This window comes from Chlorocebus sabaeus, chromosome 9, assembly GCF_047675955.1.
Source record: "Chlorocebus sabaeus isolate Y175 chromosome 9, mChlSab1.0.hap1, whole genome shotgun sequence".
Lineage (NCBI taxonomy): Eukaryota > Metazoa > Chordata > Mammalia > Primates > Cercopithecidae > Chlorocebus > Chlorocebus sabaeus.
In genome coordinates, this window is record NC_132912.1 from 78533640 (window position 1) to 78546412 (window position 12773).

The 12773-nt window shown below is 40.9% G+C and overlaps 1 protein-coding gene across 3 annotated transcripts in view; it reads right to left on the reverse strand.

The window, feature by feature from the left end:
* Positions 1-12773, reverse strand: part of ARID5B (AT-rich interaction domain 5B) — a 192093-nt gene that overhangs the window by 21271 nt on the left and 158049 nt on the right. For all 3 annotated transcript variants that reach the window (XM_007963331.3, XM_007963334.3, XM_073019114.1), the window contains one exon: positions 6117-6214. In XM_007963331.3, the coding sequence (XP_007961522.3) occupies positions 6117-6214 (98 nt within the window). The remainder of the gene's footprint in view (positions 1-6116; positions 6215-12773) is intronic.

Below are 12773 nucleotides of genomic sequence, written 5' to 3' on the forward strand. Positions count from 1 at the left end.
CAGCCAATTCTCCACTCTTTGCTTTACATGTTCTCATTACCTCTGAGAATGCTCTGCACATAGCAGATGTCCAAAGAACACCGATTGGGTTTTGAGGGCGGCAGTAAATGAAAAAGTAGTAAATCAAATGGCAAATCTATCCTATCCAAGAAAAAGCAACAGGCCAATAGGAGAGGGCTTCTTGTCCATTTCAAATGTAATCTGAGGCTGTGTTGATAGACTGACACTGCCCACATCCTGAGAAGTACTACATGCCACATCTGGAGTAGCTTTGGGTATTCTGAGTGACGCAAACTGGAGGTGCCTGCATGAGAGCAAGCCGAGCTGGTGAAGGTCCATTACTGGCACTCTGAGGCTTGGTTGAATGGAACAGGAAGACCTGAAGTGAAAGAGGAGCTTTGACAAGCTGCTGGAAGCTGATCAGAGCAAAGGGAGAAGACACGAGGGAGCCTCTGAAGGCAAGGCAGGGTCAATGGGAAGCCACAGAGGGCGTTTTGCTTAGCACACGGAAGAGTGTGTAGAGCAGAGTAAGAGCGCCTGAACCCTGATGCTTCCTCCAGGCCCTCCCACTGCAGGGCACTGAATCCGAGACTGGATAGCCTAGTGTCAAGCACAGTTCAGTCTTCGTGGAACTTGGCATCCATATTTTGCCCCTGGGCATGTTTGATTTAGCTTATATAAAATATTTTTTAAAATATAGGAGCCAATGCTTATAAGCTAGGTTATTTCACATTTAAAAACATCTTGAAAACATAGAAGGTCAGAAAGCACACAGATGGCATCTACCTACAGCAACAGTGTGGGCTGGCCCCTTTGGGCTCTCTGGCCTGGGCTGTGCATGCCAGTTTCACACTTTCCAGCCATGGCCCCTACACTCATCTATGCTACCTGCCTCCATAAGCATCTGAGTTTGTGGCCAAGATGTAGGAGCAGAGCTTCTCCACTGACCTGGATGAAGGACTAGTTTTCTGAATTTCCCATCTGATGCTGACTGATGCTTTTGTAAACAACCCATAAAAATGAATCACTAGAAAATGAAATTCAAAAGGAGGCATACAAAACACAAGCCTCAATTTTTTATTAGCTTCAACGGACATAATGTTATTCTGGCATATTTCAGTGTAAGTCTATCAATGCTTATTTGCAATTGCTGTGCTTAGCTTGTTATGGACTAGTAGCAAACAGTTCATGGACAAGTTAGAAAATCTCATTTGAGTTGCACTGGTCTAGGGAGTTGCTAGGGGTCCTCTTAAATATACAATTCTGAGATGTTGCCTGTGACTTTCTGAATTGTGTATTTATTAACTCCAAGGGTGTCCAAATGAGCAAGAATACATGGAATCATGTCCTTGACGTGCATAGAACTATAACTCACCTTTCCTTCCCCAACTTTTAGCCATGGTATGATTAGGTGGGTTCCTTAGAACCTGATATATTTTTGGTCCTTAGCTTAAAGCACATGCTTTTCTTATTCAAAACATGAAGCCTCCCACACTCTGCCGTATACCTTCAGAGAAAAAAGGCAGAAGCTCCAGCTGTCACTCAATATCTGCCCAGGTACATCTGGCTTGGGTACAGCTCACCTTAAGTCCCTGCAAAGAAAGCTGCCTCAGCCATGCAGGGTGACAATCTTGTCCAAGGAATGCTTATGGCAAAAGCAAAAGGTTGGATTTGACATTAGGTATTACGTATGCAAGGAGATGAAGAGTAATTGCTAATTTCCCTCACAAACAAATACATTTGTTTATGATTTTGATTTTCTAAATACTCAAAAATGCACATCACAAAGTACTTTTGCTTTAATGCTCCTTTTAAAATCCCTAATAACAACTTCATGTGCGCCACAGAAACAGACCACGTAATTTATTCAGGAAAATTAAAACCAGTAATCTAGCATTCTGAGTAAAAATTTTGTTCCCCCTGCATGTACTTTAAAAACATTTTTTAAAAAGGGAAATCTGCATGTGAAAACAAAGCCTTTAAAGTGACTTACTATTCCAGAAAATCAAGCTAAGAAAATTCCATAAAAGTAGCCATTTTCCTTTTTGTTCCTTTACTGATAAAAATAAAGTGAACTGGTTACTTTTAGTTAGACAAGAAAGAAAATGTTCCACTTAGAATGAAGTGGGTATTTTTCTTTGCATCAAAAGCTACAGTAACTTTATCTATAAATCCTGAGCAAGAAATGTCCAGAATAACCATATTTCATAAGCTTTGCTTAGTTGGAGACATCTACATAGCAACAGCCTTGCGATGGGAAAACATTAATGCTTTTTATATTGGTAATCATCTATAACACGAGCAATTAAGTACAGTACTAATGGACTATGGCCAGGAGCCTGGTACTAATATTAAAAACTGACAGAGATGAATAGGTTTGGAAGCAAAACCAGGCTGACAAAGACATTTTTATGAAGTGCTTGGACCTATTTGATTTAAACCAATCAGAGGCAAGTTTGTACGAGTCAGGCCTTCAGCGACAATGATGTATTCACGAGCATTGTACCATTTCTGCTTTGCCTTAAATAAAAACACCCATTGATTCTTTTCAACAACCCACACTTTCATTATTGCACTCATTAATAAACCAAAAGTGCTCAACTAATATACAAGTAACATTTTACTGAGGAACTGGCTACATTTTTCTTGTTGTAAAATGAAAACGTTTACTGGAAACATGAACCACAGTGCATGAAAAATAAATCAGTGGATAATGCATAGTAAATCACTCCTTCATCTTCTAGGAAAGCAAAGCTGGTGGCAGGGAAATAGGAAAAGGAGCAGTTCTCTTTATCAGAGTGAAAGGAATGAGAGAACAGAAGAACCCACAGCCTAGTAGGAAGAGCTCTCATCATCCTGATCTGGTTTGGAAGGCTTTACAAAATTCCAAGGGCATTTCCAGACTAGATATTTGCCCACAAAGTCCTGACCACTCTCAACTCATTGGCCCTTCTTGAAAACAGTGTTCCTTCACCAATCCAGTCATCTCTGTTTTATCTGTTCATGCAACCTGTGACTAGCAAGAATGAATGAAATCCACCATAATCATAAAGTTTTAGCCCAGAGCTTCAGTCTCTTCTTGGACATATGTGCATGTCCTCTGCCCTTCTTTGATAGAACCAATTAAAAAGAAGACATCTAGAATGGTAATCCTAGCCTTTTCTCCCTATCACAACACATAGGATTATGGGTGATTCCTTTTGGAGAATGATTGATTCAAGAGTGAGAGAGGCACTATTGTAAATAAAATCAATGATCTTCAAATTTTGGTAGTTAGTGATTGCATCTGATCACAAGGACGTGAGAGGAGTCTAGACGGCAAAAAGGAAATACCAAGGAAAGGTAAAGGACCTTGCTAATCACCCTGGGACAGCTATGCTCCAACAACGTGGTTGGAGGCTCCACACTGCCATTTTTGGTGTCTCCACATATAAAACGGGCTCTGCTTATGGGGTTCCCACTTGGCGGATGGCCTATTGTCTCTCAATTCCAAATTCACCCTTCTGTACTCTGCTTGCTGATGCTAGGAATGGAATTCTGTAAATTATACATCCCTTTTGTCATCTATCTTCCTGTTACTGTTCTGCAAACAGCGGGTCCTGGGAGGCAGGGAGAGAAAAGAAATCTCCTTTCTATTTCACTTGTTCATATCAGTGTCAACTCAACAATGCCTTAACAGCAGCAGTGGGTTGTAGCCTCTAGTTTCAACAGTCCCCCAACAGTTTCAGCGCGTGTCCTCTGAGGTCTGGCAGCAGCCAGGGAGCACCACCTCCTCAGGTTTCAGCCCAGCTCTGCAGTGCTCCTCCTCTGAGCTCCTGAAGCACCAGTGCTGGCTGGGTGACTCCTTCTTACCAGGGACCCGAACCCCAGCTCTGAGGCACATTCTCCAAACTTCTGGGTGGTGACAACCAACCTCTCCTCTCTATTCTCTCACCCTAGAGAACCTACAGTCATTGCCCCTGTGTTAACTCAGTGCCTCACACCAACCCCTGTTTAAGCAACTGCCTATGGTGAAGTCTCTTTGTTGAATATCCAGTGTGGTTTCCATTTTCCTTACTGCACCCTGACTGATACACTGACCAAACAAATTCTGGATTTGGAAAAGTGACAGCACTCTTCAAAAAGTTTAAGACATCTTTAGTCATGTTTCTTAATTGCTAAAGTTTGTGGTATCTCTACTAAAATTTTCTAATGTGATTGAAAGCATTCAGGAATCTCCTACTCCAGCAAGAAGTAAATAATCAAAAGTACACAATCTTCCAAAGAATCCTACTTTTATTCACATAACTGCTCAACCACACACACACACACACACACACACAACTATGGGTTCAATCCTCTCCACGCCAAACCTTATCTTTTTTTTTTTTCATGCGATACTTTGTAATTAATTTGATTGATGTTTTCATTCTTTAGATGAGCTAACAGCTGAGATACAATCCTTTTTCAAGCTTTAATTGCTATCTGCCCCTTTAAGTTTGATGGTTCAGGTGTTGAGGGCATTTGCATATAAAGGAAAGGGATGTCCACTCTCAGAACAGAATCTATTTGAAGACAGGGACAGAGTTTCTAATAAAAACGTTCTGGCCAGGGCGAGGTGGCTCATGCCTGTAATCCCAGCACTTTGGGAGGCTGAAGTGGGCGGATCATGAGGTCAATAGATTGAGACCATCCTCACCAACATGGTGAAACCCCATCTCTACTAAAAATACAAAAATTAGCTGGGCGTGGTAGCACGTGCCTATAGTCCCAGTTACTCCGGAGGCTGAGGCAGAAGAATCGCTTGAACCCGGGAGGCAGAGGTTGCAGTGAGCCGAGATCATGCCACTGTACTGCAGCCTGGCGGCAGAGTAAGACCGCGTCTCAAAATAAAAAAGTTCTGAATGAAGCCTTGACTCCTTGACTCATAAGTCAAAAACAAGTAGCCTGTGGTTCCTCAGATATCTTTGGAACACTCACCTGAGATATCAGTGCTACTTTGTATTAGGACATCAGTGGTGTACCTTTTACATACAGTGGGAATGGGTGAGTTTTTGTATTAAACACTGACAGAAATAACATATTTTAAAAATTGATGTGTTGTATTGAAAAACAATGCTATAAAGAGTAATAATTTCAACATCTATTATCAATTTTTTAAAATCCTTCTGCATTACAACCCTGCCAAGTAAGGCAATCCTTTGGGAATACTTTGTGGCAATTTTTCATGGTGTACTAAACCCAATTCAATTTATTATTACAAAAACATTCTTGTTGAACGGCCATACTAAAGCTGAGTTAAATGCAATACAGATAAAAGTACAATTGAATTTGAAAAAAAAAAAAAGACTAAGAATTGATGAGTTAAATGGTACTGCCTGAGGATGTATGTATAAGACCCAAAGGGAAGTGCCAGTTATAAAGAAGTTGGTAATGACCTAAACAAATTAAGTATGGGCTTGAAGCATAGAGGGATAATGCATTAATCTGCTAACTGGTCTTTAACGGTGTGAATAACGGAGTCCCAATGCAAAGCGGAAATGTACTTCTGTGGATGCAACATAGTAGGCTAATTGTGCATTACTTCTTGTTTGCATCATCATCATCTTTCTGAAATAGGCTGAAATTATTAGAAAACCAAGCCACACAGAGCTTGGTAAGAAGATTCCGGAGAAGAAAAACACCAGGATGAAATAAAACAACAGATTTGATCTGGGGCCATTTCTCTTACTATAAGAAATCCTTACTTTTCAATGCTAATATTAGGAGAAGTGCTTACTTTTCAATGTCAACCTCAGAGTAGCATTGCAGATTTTTCAGAAGCTAAAGGTTCTCATGTTAAGTGAGCCTAAAGAGAACATACTGAGTAATCTATGCTTGTGGGGGGAAAAAAAAGGCATTGTCAGGCAGGTGGTCACATGATAGAACCAAACTAAAAGAACATCTAATTTTAGCCCCTGTAACCAGAGAAAGCCATGTTCCCTAAAAATCACAAGGCGGTATGCAAAGTAAAATGCCAGAGGGAAATTTTCAGTTTCCCAAAAGGTCTTTTAGACTTCCTCGGTCTTATCCTTGACCAGAAGCTCCTTTCAATTAACACACTTTTAACTAAGCAATTCCATGAAATGATTTCTTACCTTTCATAATGTCTGCGGGTACAAGTGGCAGCACTGGTGCTCCCAGGATTACCGCCTAATTCATCATAAATATGTTTCCATTGACGGCGGGCTGTTATCTGAAAAAATGGCAATGGGAAATTCAATCTTACATCGTAAGAGATTCACAGTGCCAGGCTTCAATACATATGCAACAGTCAGAAGAGAACAGTCTGTTCTGGAAACCCAGAAACAGAGAAGTCCAAAAGAGTATATGGGGTGATTTATGGTTTCATAGTGAGATCTCGGTTTCAGCACTTTTCTTTACAATAAAAATGGAATTCTACTTTTGGATGTGTGTTTTGTCATCCTAAGTGCATTTCATTTAAGATACCTCCCTGGATATCCGTGTGGATTTGTCAGGGTCTCATACTCATACCCTGTTCCTTTATGTCATTTGATAGAGCATCAAAATAAAATCAGGTTTTAGCTTAACTACATCTTAGTTTAACAGTTTAGATGAATCAACATTCACATTGATTGCCTGAGGCACGTGGAAATGGGGAACCGGGTATAGAGGTAAAAAGAGTCTTTTCACCAAACATGCTTTTGTGTCTTCTGATTTTTGATCCATGTGATGTGTTGCCAATTTAAAAAATAAATAAAATTACTACACAGATTAAATTAAATGATCAAATTGGTTGTGGAATTTATAGTCATCTCAGGCTACAGTTTCATGCCAGCTTCTCTAACCACCAAAACAAAACCAAAATCTGAAACTGTATATGTTGCAAGCTGTTTATTTTTATTCACTTAGGTCAAGAAAATGGGATATTGATCAAATCATATGAAAACTAACATAGTCCACAGTTAAAATGCTAGCTATGTACATTATTGACTTGAGTGAATAAAAACAAACAGCTTGTAATATCCTGAGCTGTACACTATGGTCTTGTTTTATTTTTTCCTTTAATTTTATTTTTGTACATAAATTAAGATTTTACAAAATAACAGATGCAAGAACTGGCAAATGATTAATTTGGGGAAACCATGTCATTAACTACATCCAAGTAAGTCTAGTATTTCCTTGAAATTTGGAAGACAGAACAAGTTCTGAGGTCCTCATGAACATTTCTCAACAGGGTTATGGGAAAACTCTGTTGTTTGAATGTGTAGGGGACAGGGTGTGGCAAAGGTGCCAGTGGAATTTAATACAATCAAGCAGGAGGCTTCTTTTGAAAAATACCCACGAGGCTGCCAGCAGAGTTCACCAAGGGGCTAAAGGCAGCAATCAAAGAAAAAAAAAAATTAAGAAACCTCAACTTGCAACTGGGGCTCTGTAATTGTAAATGTGAGGAGGAGGACATGGGTGGTTAAATATTATGGGGTAAATGGTACCTTTTCTATTTCAAATAAAAAGAACCCCTTCATTTCCATAGACCCTTCTCAACAGGCCCAAGTAGGACCTCGAGACAATGTTAGGTGTGCATTATTCAATTTCCCATGAAGCATTCTTGAACCAATCAGTTTCAACAGTTCTCACTAGACAGAACCACCTACCAGCAGGTGCAACTGAAAATAAAATCTTCCTTATTTACAGTTTGTTTTAGATTATAAGAAATGGTTTCAACCCCTTTCAAAACACTCAAAATATGTATTTTGGTAATTATTTTATACGTAGTTACAATCTGCCTCCAACCTTTAAATGATACAATCTTAGGCTAACCTATTTGAGGCCCACATATCAAGGGAGAAGAAACAGGACACCTCCAAGTGCCTGCACGATTCCTCAAAGACCCTAGAATACTGAGGCCCTTTGAAACACACCGCCAGATTCCCCTCACTCAGATGAGACCTATGGGCCCTGGGGGACACAACAGAGTTAGAAAACAGCCTGTGTGTGTCCCTGCAATCACTTAAGAAACCATCACTCTGATCATCCTTTTGTCTCTTGTGTACACTGTCTATTTTATAAAGGATTTTCATATCCACGACATCATATAATCCTCCCATAGCCTATGAGGCAGGTTATAGGAATCTCATTCACAGAAGAAGGGAGATTCAGAGAGGCTGCCTACTTGCCCAATGACACACAGCAGCAGAGTGCCAAAACTAGGACCCACATGGTTGTCTTCTGGTCTCAACAGTGGACTTCTTTTCACTGCATAAAGCAGCTTCCACATCAGAATGACCTGAGAATAGCCCATGCTTGTAGCAAGTTGGTAACACAGAACACTGGGAGCCTTTTCCTTCAAATGAGGCAGGTAACTATGGGAATCACAGTTACTGCTATGAGTTCTCAACCTTTAGCTTTCAGTCTTTCCCAATGAGGAAATCTAGCTAAGAGGACAGCATCAATCTAAGGTGGTGGGTTGAATTAAGTGTTCTGTGGTTTTATTCTCAAAGCATAAAGTTCACCCTGACCACTTGTATCTCTAGTTAGAACAGAAGTTCTGGCCGGGTGCGGTGGCTCATGCCTGTAATCCCAGCACTTTGGGAGGCCGAGGCAGGTGGATCACCTGAGGTTGGGAGTTCAAGACCAGCCTGACCAACATGGAGAAACCCCATCTCTACTAAAAATACAAAATTAGCCGGGCGTGGTGGTGCATGCCTGTAATCCCAGCTACTCGGGAGGCTGAGGCAGGAGAATCGCTTGAACCTGGGAGGTGGAGGTTGCCGTGAGCCAAGATCGTGCCATTGCACTCCAGTCTGGGCGACAAGAACAAAACTCTATCTCAAAAAAAAAAAAAAAAAAAGGAAGTTCTATATGAAGTTCACCACTGAGTCACAAATCAGTCTCAATTATATCAGAATCCAACCACTCACTCATCCGTTAATTCACCAAAAATTTATTGGACATCGCCCATTTATTAGGCATTGTGCTAACAAATGTTACAGCTGGGAGGCAGCAATGAAAAGCAGAGCCAGCATGCAACACCACTGTATTCTAGTAGGGGATACCCACAATCGAGTGAACACATATATCAATAAAATAATACAAATTGTGAAAACTGATGAGCAAGAGAGCCGGGGATATTTTAGGGTGTGAAACTGACCGTGCCTCCCTCCCCTTCCTACCATCTAAACAAGGGAATGCCCTGTGACACACTTGTCTATCAGAGAAAAGAAAAGGCCCTTTAGGAATAAATAATGCATTATCACAGGAGGGAAAAATAATCTGTCTCATACTAGGTTTGAAACTGTAGCTACAGGAAGCCAACATCAAGCACCGCTGGGCATTAATAAGCTGTCTGCAGTAGGCCAGGGGTCTGTGTCAGCCCCTAGCACTTAGTAAGTTCTGGTGTTTAAATACAGTTTATATCAGGGAGGGTCATCTGGAGTGAAGACAAGTCTGGGCCTTCAAGGAAGTGGTTCCTCTGTTTACTGAGCTTCCACTGAATGGCCTGGATGAATTGGGCCATTTTGAGATATTTTCTTTCCACGGGAAAGTCATAAAATGTGCTCTTCGCAACTGTTAAATGCTGTTAAGTACACAGGTCTCCTGGGCACACATCTCTGTTTTGTTGGTCTCTAGATGTAAATCAAACACTAGCCATGGACTCTACAGGAAGAAATGTCTAAACTCCGCCATTGTCCAAACCCATGATGGGTCTCAGAGCCCAATAAGGAGAGAGAACAGGGCATGGTAACATCTCCCAGCTTCATGTAAATCTGCCTTCTGTAGAAACATGCTTCAATGGTGCCTAATTATTATGCATTTGCTTAAAGTTTTTATTCTGTTGTCCAATGTCCTGTCTGGATGTGGGTAAGCTTTAAAATTCCATCTGGAATAAAACCAACATCTGCCTCCTAGTGTCTAGTACCAAACCCCATTCAGCTGGAAAATTTGACCTAATCAAGGGGCTAGTTTGATCAACTCTCTCACTAAGCCTCAGGCCTCCTGGTTATAATTCGTGTTTCAACCTGACCTTCTATTATATTTGGTTTTTAGGGGAACAGAGAACTTCTGGCTCTTTAGTTTTGTTTTTTTTTTTAAATTTTTTTTGGCTTGTTTTGTTTTTTTGAGACAGAGTCCCACTCTGTCACCCAGGCTGCAGTGCAGTGGTGCGATCTTGGCTCACTACAAGCTCCGCCTCCCAGGTTCACACCATTCTCCTGCCTCAGCCTCCAGAGTAGCTGGGACTACAGGCGCCTGCCACCATGCCCAGCTAATTTTTTTGTATTTTTAGTAGAGATGGGGCTTCACCATGTTAGCCAGGATGGGCTCGATCTCCTGATCTCATGATATGCCCATCTCGGCCTCCCAAAGTGCTGGGATTACAGGTGTGAGCCACCCCACCCACCCTGACTCTTTGTTTTCTAAAGAAAATAGCCAAATTCATCCACACAGTTATTTCTTTTGGACCGTGCCTCCTCTTCAAGGTCCTCAATTAGATGACAGATTCATAATATCACCATCCACCACTGCTTACCATTTTCAGGCACTACGCCTGTACAGAGGTATGAAGGTGAAAGGAAGGGATGGAGGGTAGAGTGTGAGATGGTGTCACGAAAAGAAAGAGATGTCACTACTTTCAAGGGTCCATAGCTTGGTGGGAAGCATAACTTCATACAATTAACCATAACACAAGATGAAAAACTGAGCAGACTACATCCCAGTAAAACAAACTAATCTAGGTACATGTGAGATTTAATCTCACTTCGAAGACATTTGAAAGTTATTTCTCCCCAGTGTAGGTAAGACCTAAGAGAATCTGTGAAAAGCACTGCACACCTACTATGTTCATAACATTTTCATTGCTTATAAAAATAAAGGTTTTCAAACTCTCTTTAGAGGCGGGGCGTGGTGACTCATGCCTGTAATTCCAGCACTTTGGGAGGCTGAGATGGGTGGATAATCTGAGGTCAGGAGTTCGAGATCAGCCTGGCCAACATGGTGAAACTTTGTCTCTACTAAAACACCAAAATTAGCTGGGCATGGTTGTGGGTGCCTGTAAGCCCAGCTACTCAGGAGGCTAAGGCAGGAGAATTCACTGGAACACGGGAGGCAGAGGTTGTAGTGAGCCAAGATCATGCCATTGAACTCCAGCCTGGGCAACACAGAGAAGGACTCTGCCTCAAACAAAACAAAACAAAAACAAACAAAAAACCTGTCTTTAGAACCCAGGTAGCATTTTAAAGGTAGCCTGAAAGTAACTCTCCACACTGCCCACCTGGCCAAGAAGACTGATCTGGTGAGTGGAAAAAGAATCTGTCCCTTCCACAGTTTTATTGGATGAAAATATCCTGTCACTTAAAAAAAGTAGAAAATCACTATTTTAACTCAAGACATGCAAGTCTTGGAGCCTGATTTCTCTATCTTTGAGGCTGCAGGAATGCAATAATGCTGGTATTTTTGCAGTCTGGTGAGGAAATAGGTATCAGAAATCTTTTCAGACTTAACTCTTGCAATGGCTTAAGAATGTGTAGGAAATACTAGGTCGAGAAGAGTTTGCCTGAAAGCAATGTTGCCCGGGCTGTTCTGAGAAACAGCTTCTTTCTCAGGACACCTTGAGGGTGGACTGAATTCAAGGAAGATGACTTTCTTTTCCTGGTAGTACTCCAGGAACTGGAGTCTTTCAAAAGTACATGACATCATCTTTGGCCTGGAGAATTTTGAATTTAAGCAAGAGGCTATGCCTGTCCAGAAAACTAGGGTTAGATTCAGAGGATGTCTTAAAAATGATGTCAAAGCCAGAATTTGATGTCAAAGCCTAATCCTTTCAGCAAGGAAAGAGGCTTCTTCTTCCAGATGAAAAATAATGGCCCTGTCCCACTGGTGGGAAGAGAAAGGGTGGCTAACTGACATTCTTAGAAGGCACCACTGTGTATCACTGTGCCTCCAGGGTAAGATATACTCAAGACCCATTTCTCAACTCTACCTTCTCTCCAGATATTGCCTCTGGCTTGCCATCAAGTGGTTAGCCAAATGGAAATCACTTTAGCAAACCACCGCCATATGCTGCATCCTGGTAATACCCCAAGCTACTCTTCCAGCATTAATTGCTTCACCAGACACTGAAGTGAAGGCCTCTTTAGTTCATCAGCAAAGATTTATCCAGCTCTGCCTCTTCAATTGTAGGTGATCCATATTCTAACGTTTGGAAGGAAAAGCTGGATACATTGCAAAGGAAGGGTCCTTGTTGTCAATTAATCAAAATGCCAGAATATTGTTTTGTAGGAAATCAAATCCATTCAATATATTTATGTTCTCTCAACCAAAGGATGAAGAGACACTCTATACATTTCCAGCAAAGGCAGAAGAGATGGAGAGAATTGCATATAGCCATTAGTCAGATGCTATAAAGGCTTACAATGAAACTTCTGCTCCTCTTTTTTTTTTTTAAGAAAAATTCAATTTGATGGTTGTAGAGGACTGAAATGAAATAATCCATAATCCGCAATTCAAACCAGAAGGTTTGGAATAGTTTATAACCACAAACAAAAACAAGCCAATTAAGATGACCTCTTTTCATAGCCAGAAGGGATTCCAGAGAGATGTCTTTATCCAATCACAAGTTAACTGCAGAAGCAATACATCTACAGCTTTTATACTTGCAGCTTTTTACTATTATTGAATATTTACATTATCCATACTTCTTGACTCATCTCCTGAATTCACACATTTTGTTCTCCAGAATCAGATAAAAATCTCAGCTAGTAATTAGTACATCTGGTAAAGCTCATTTTAGATACAAA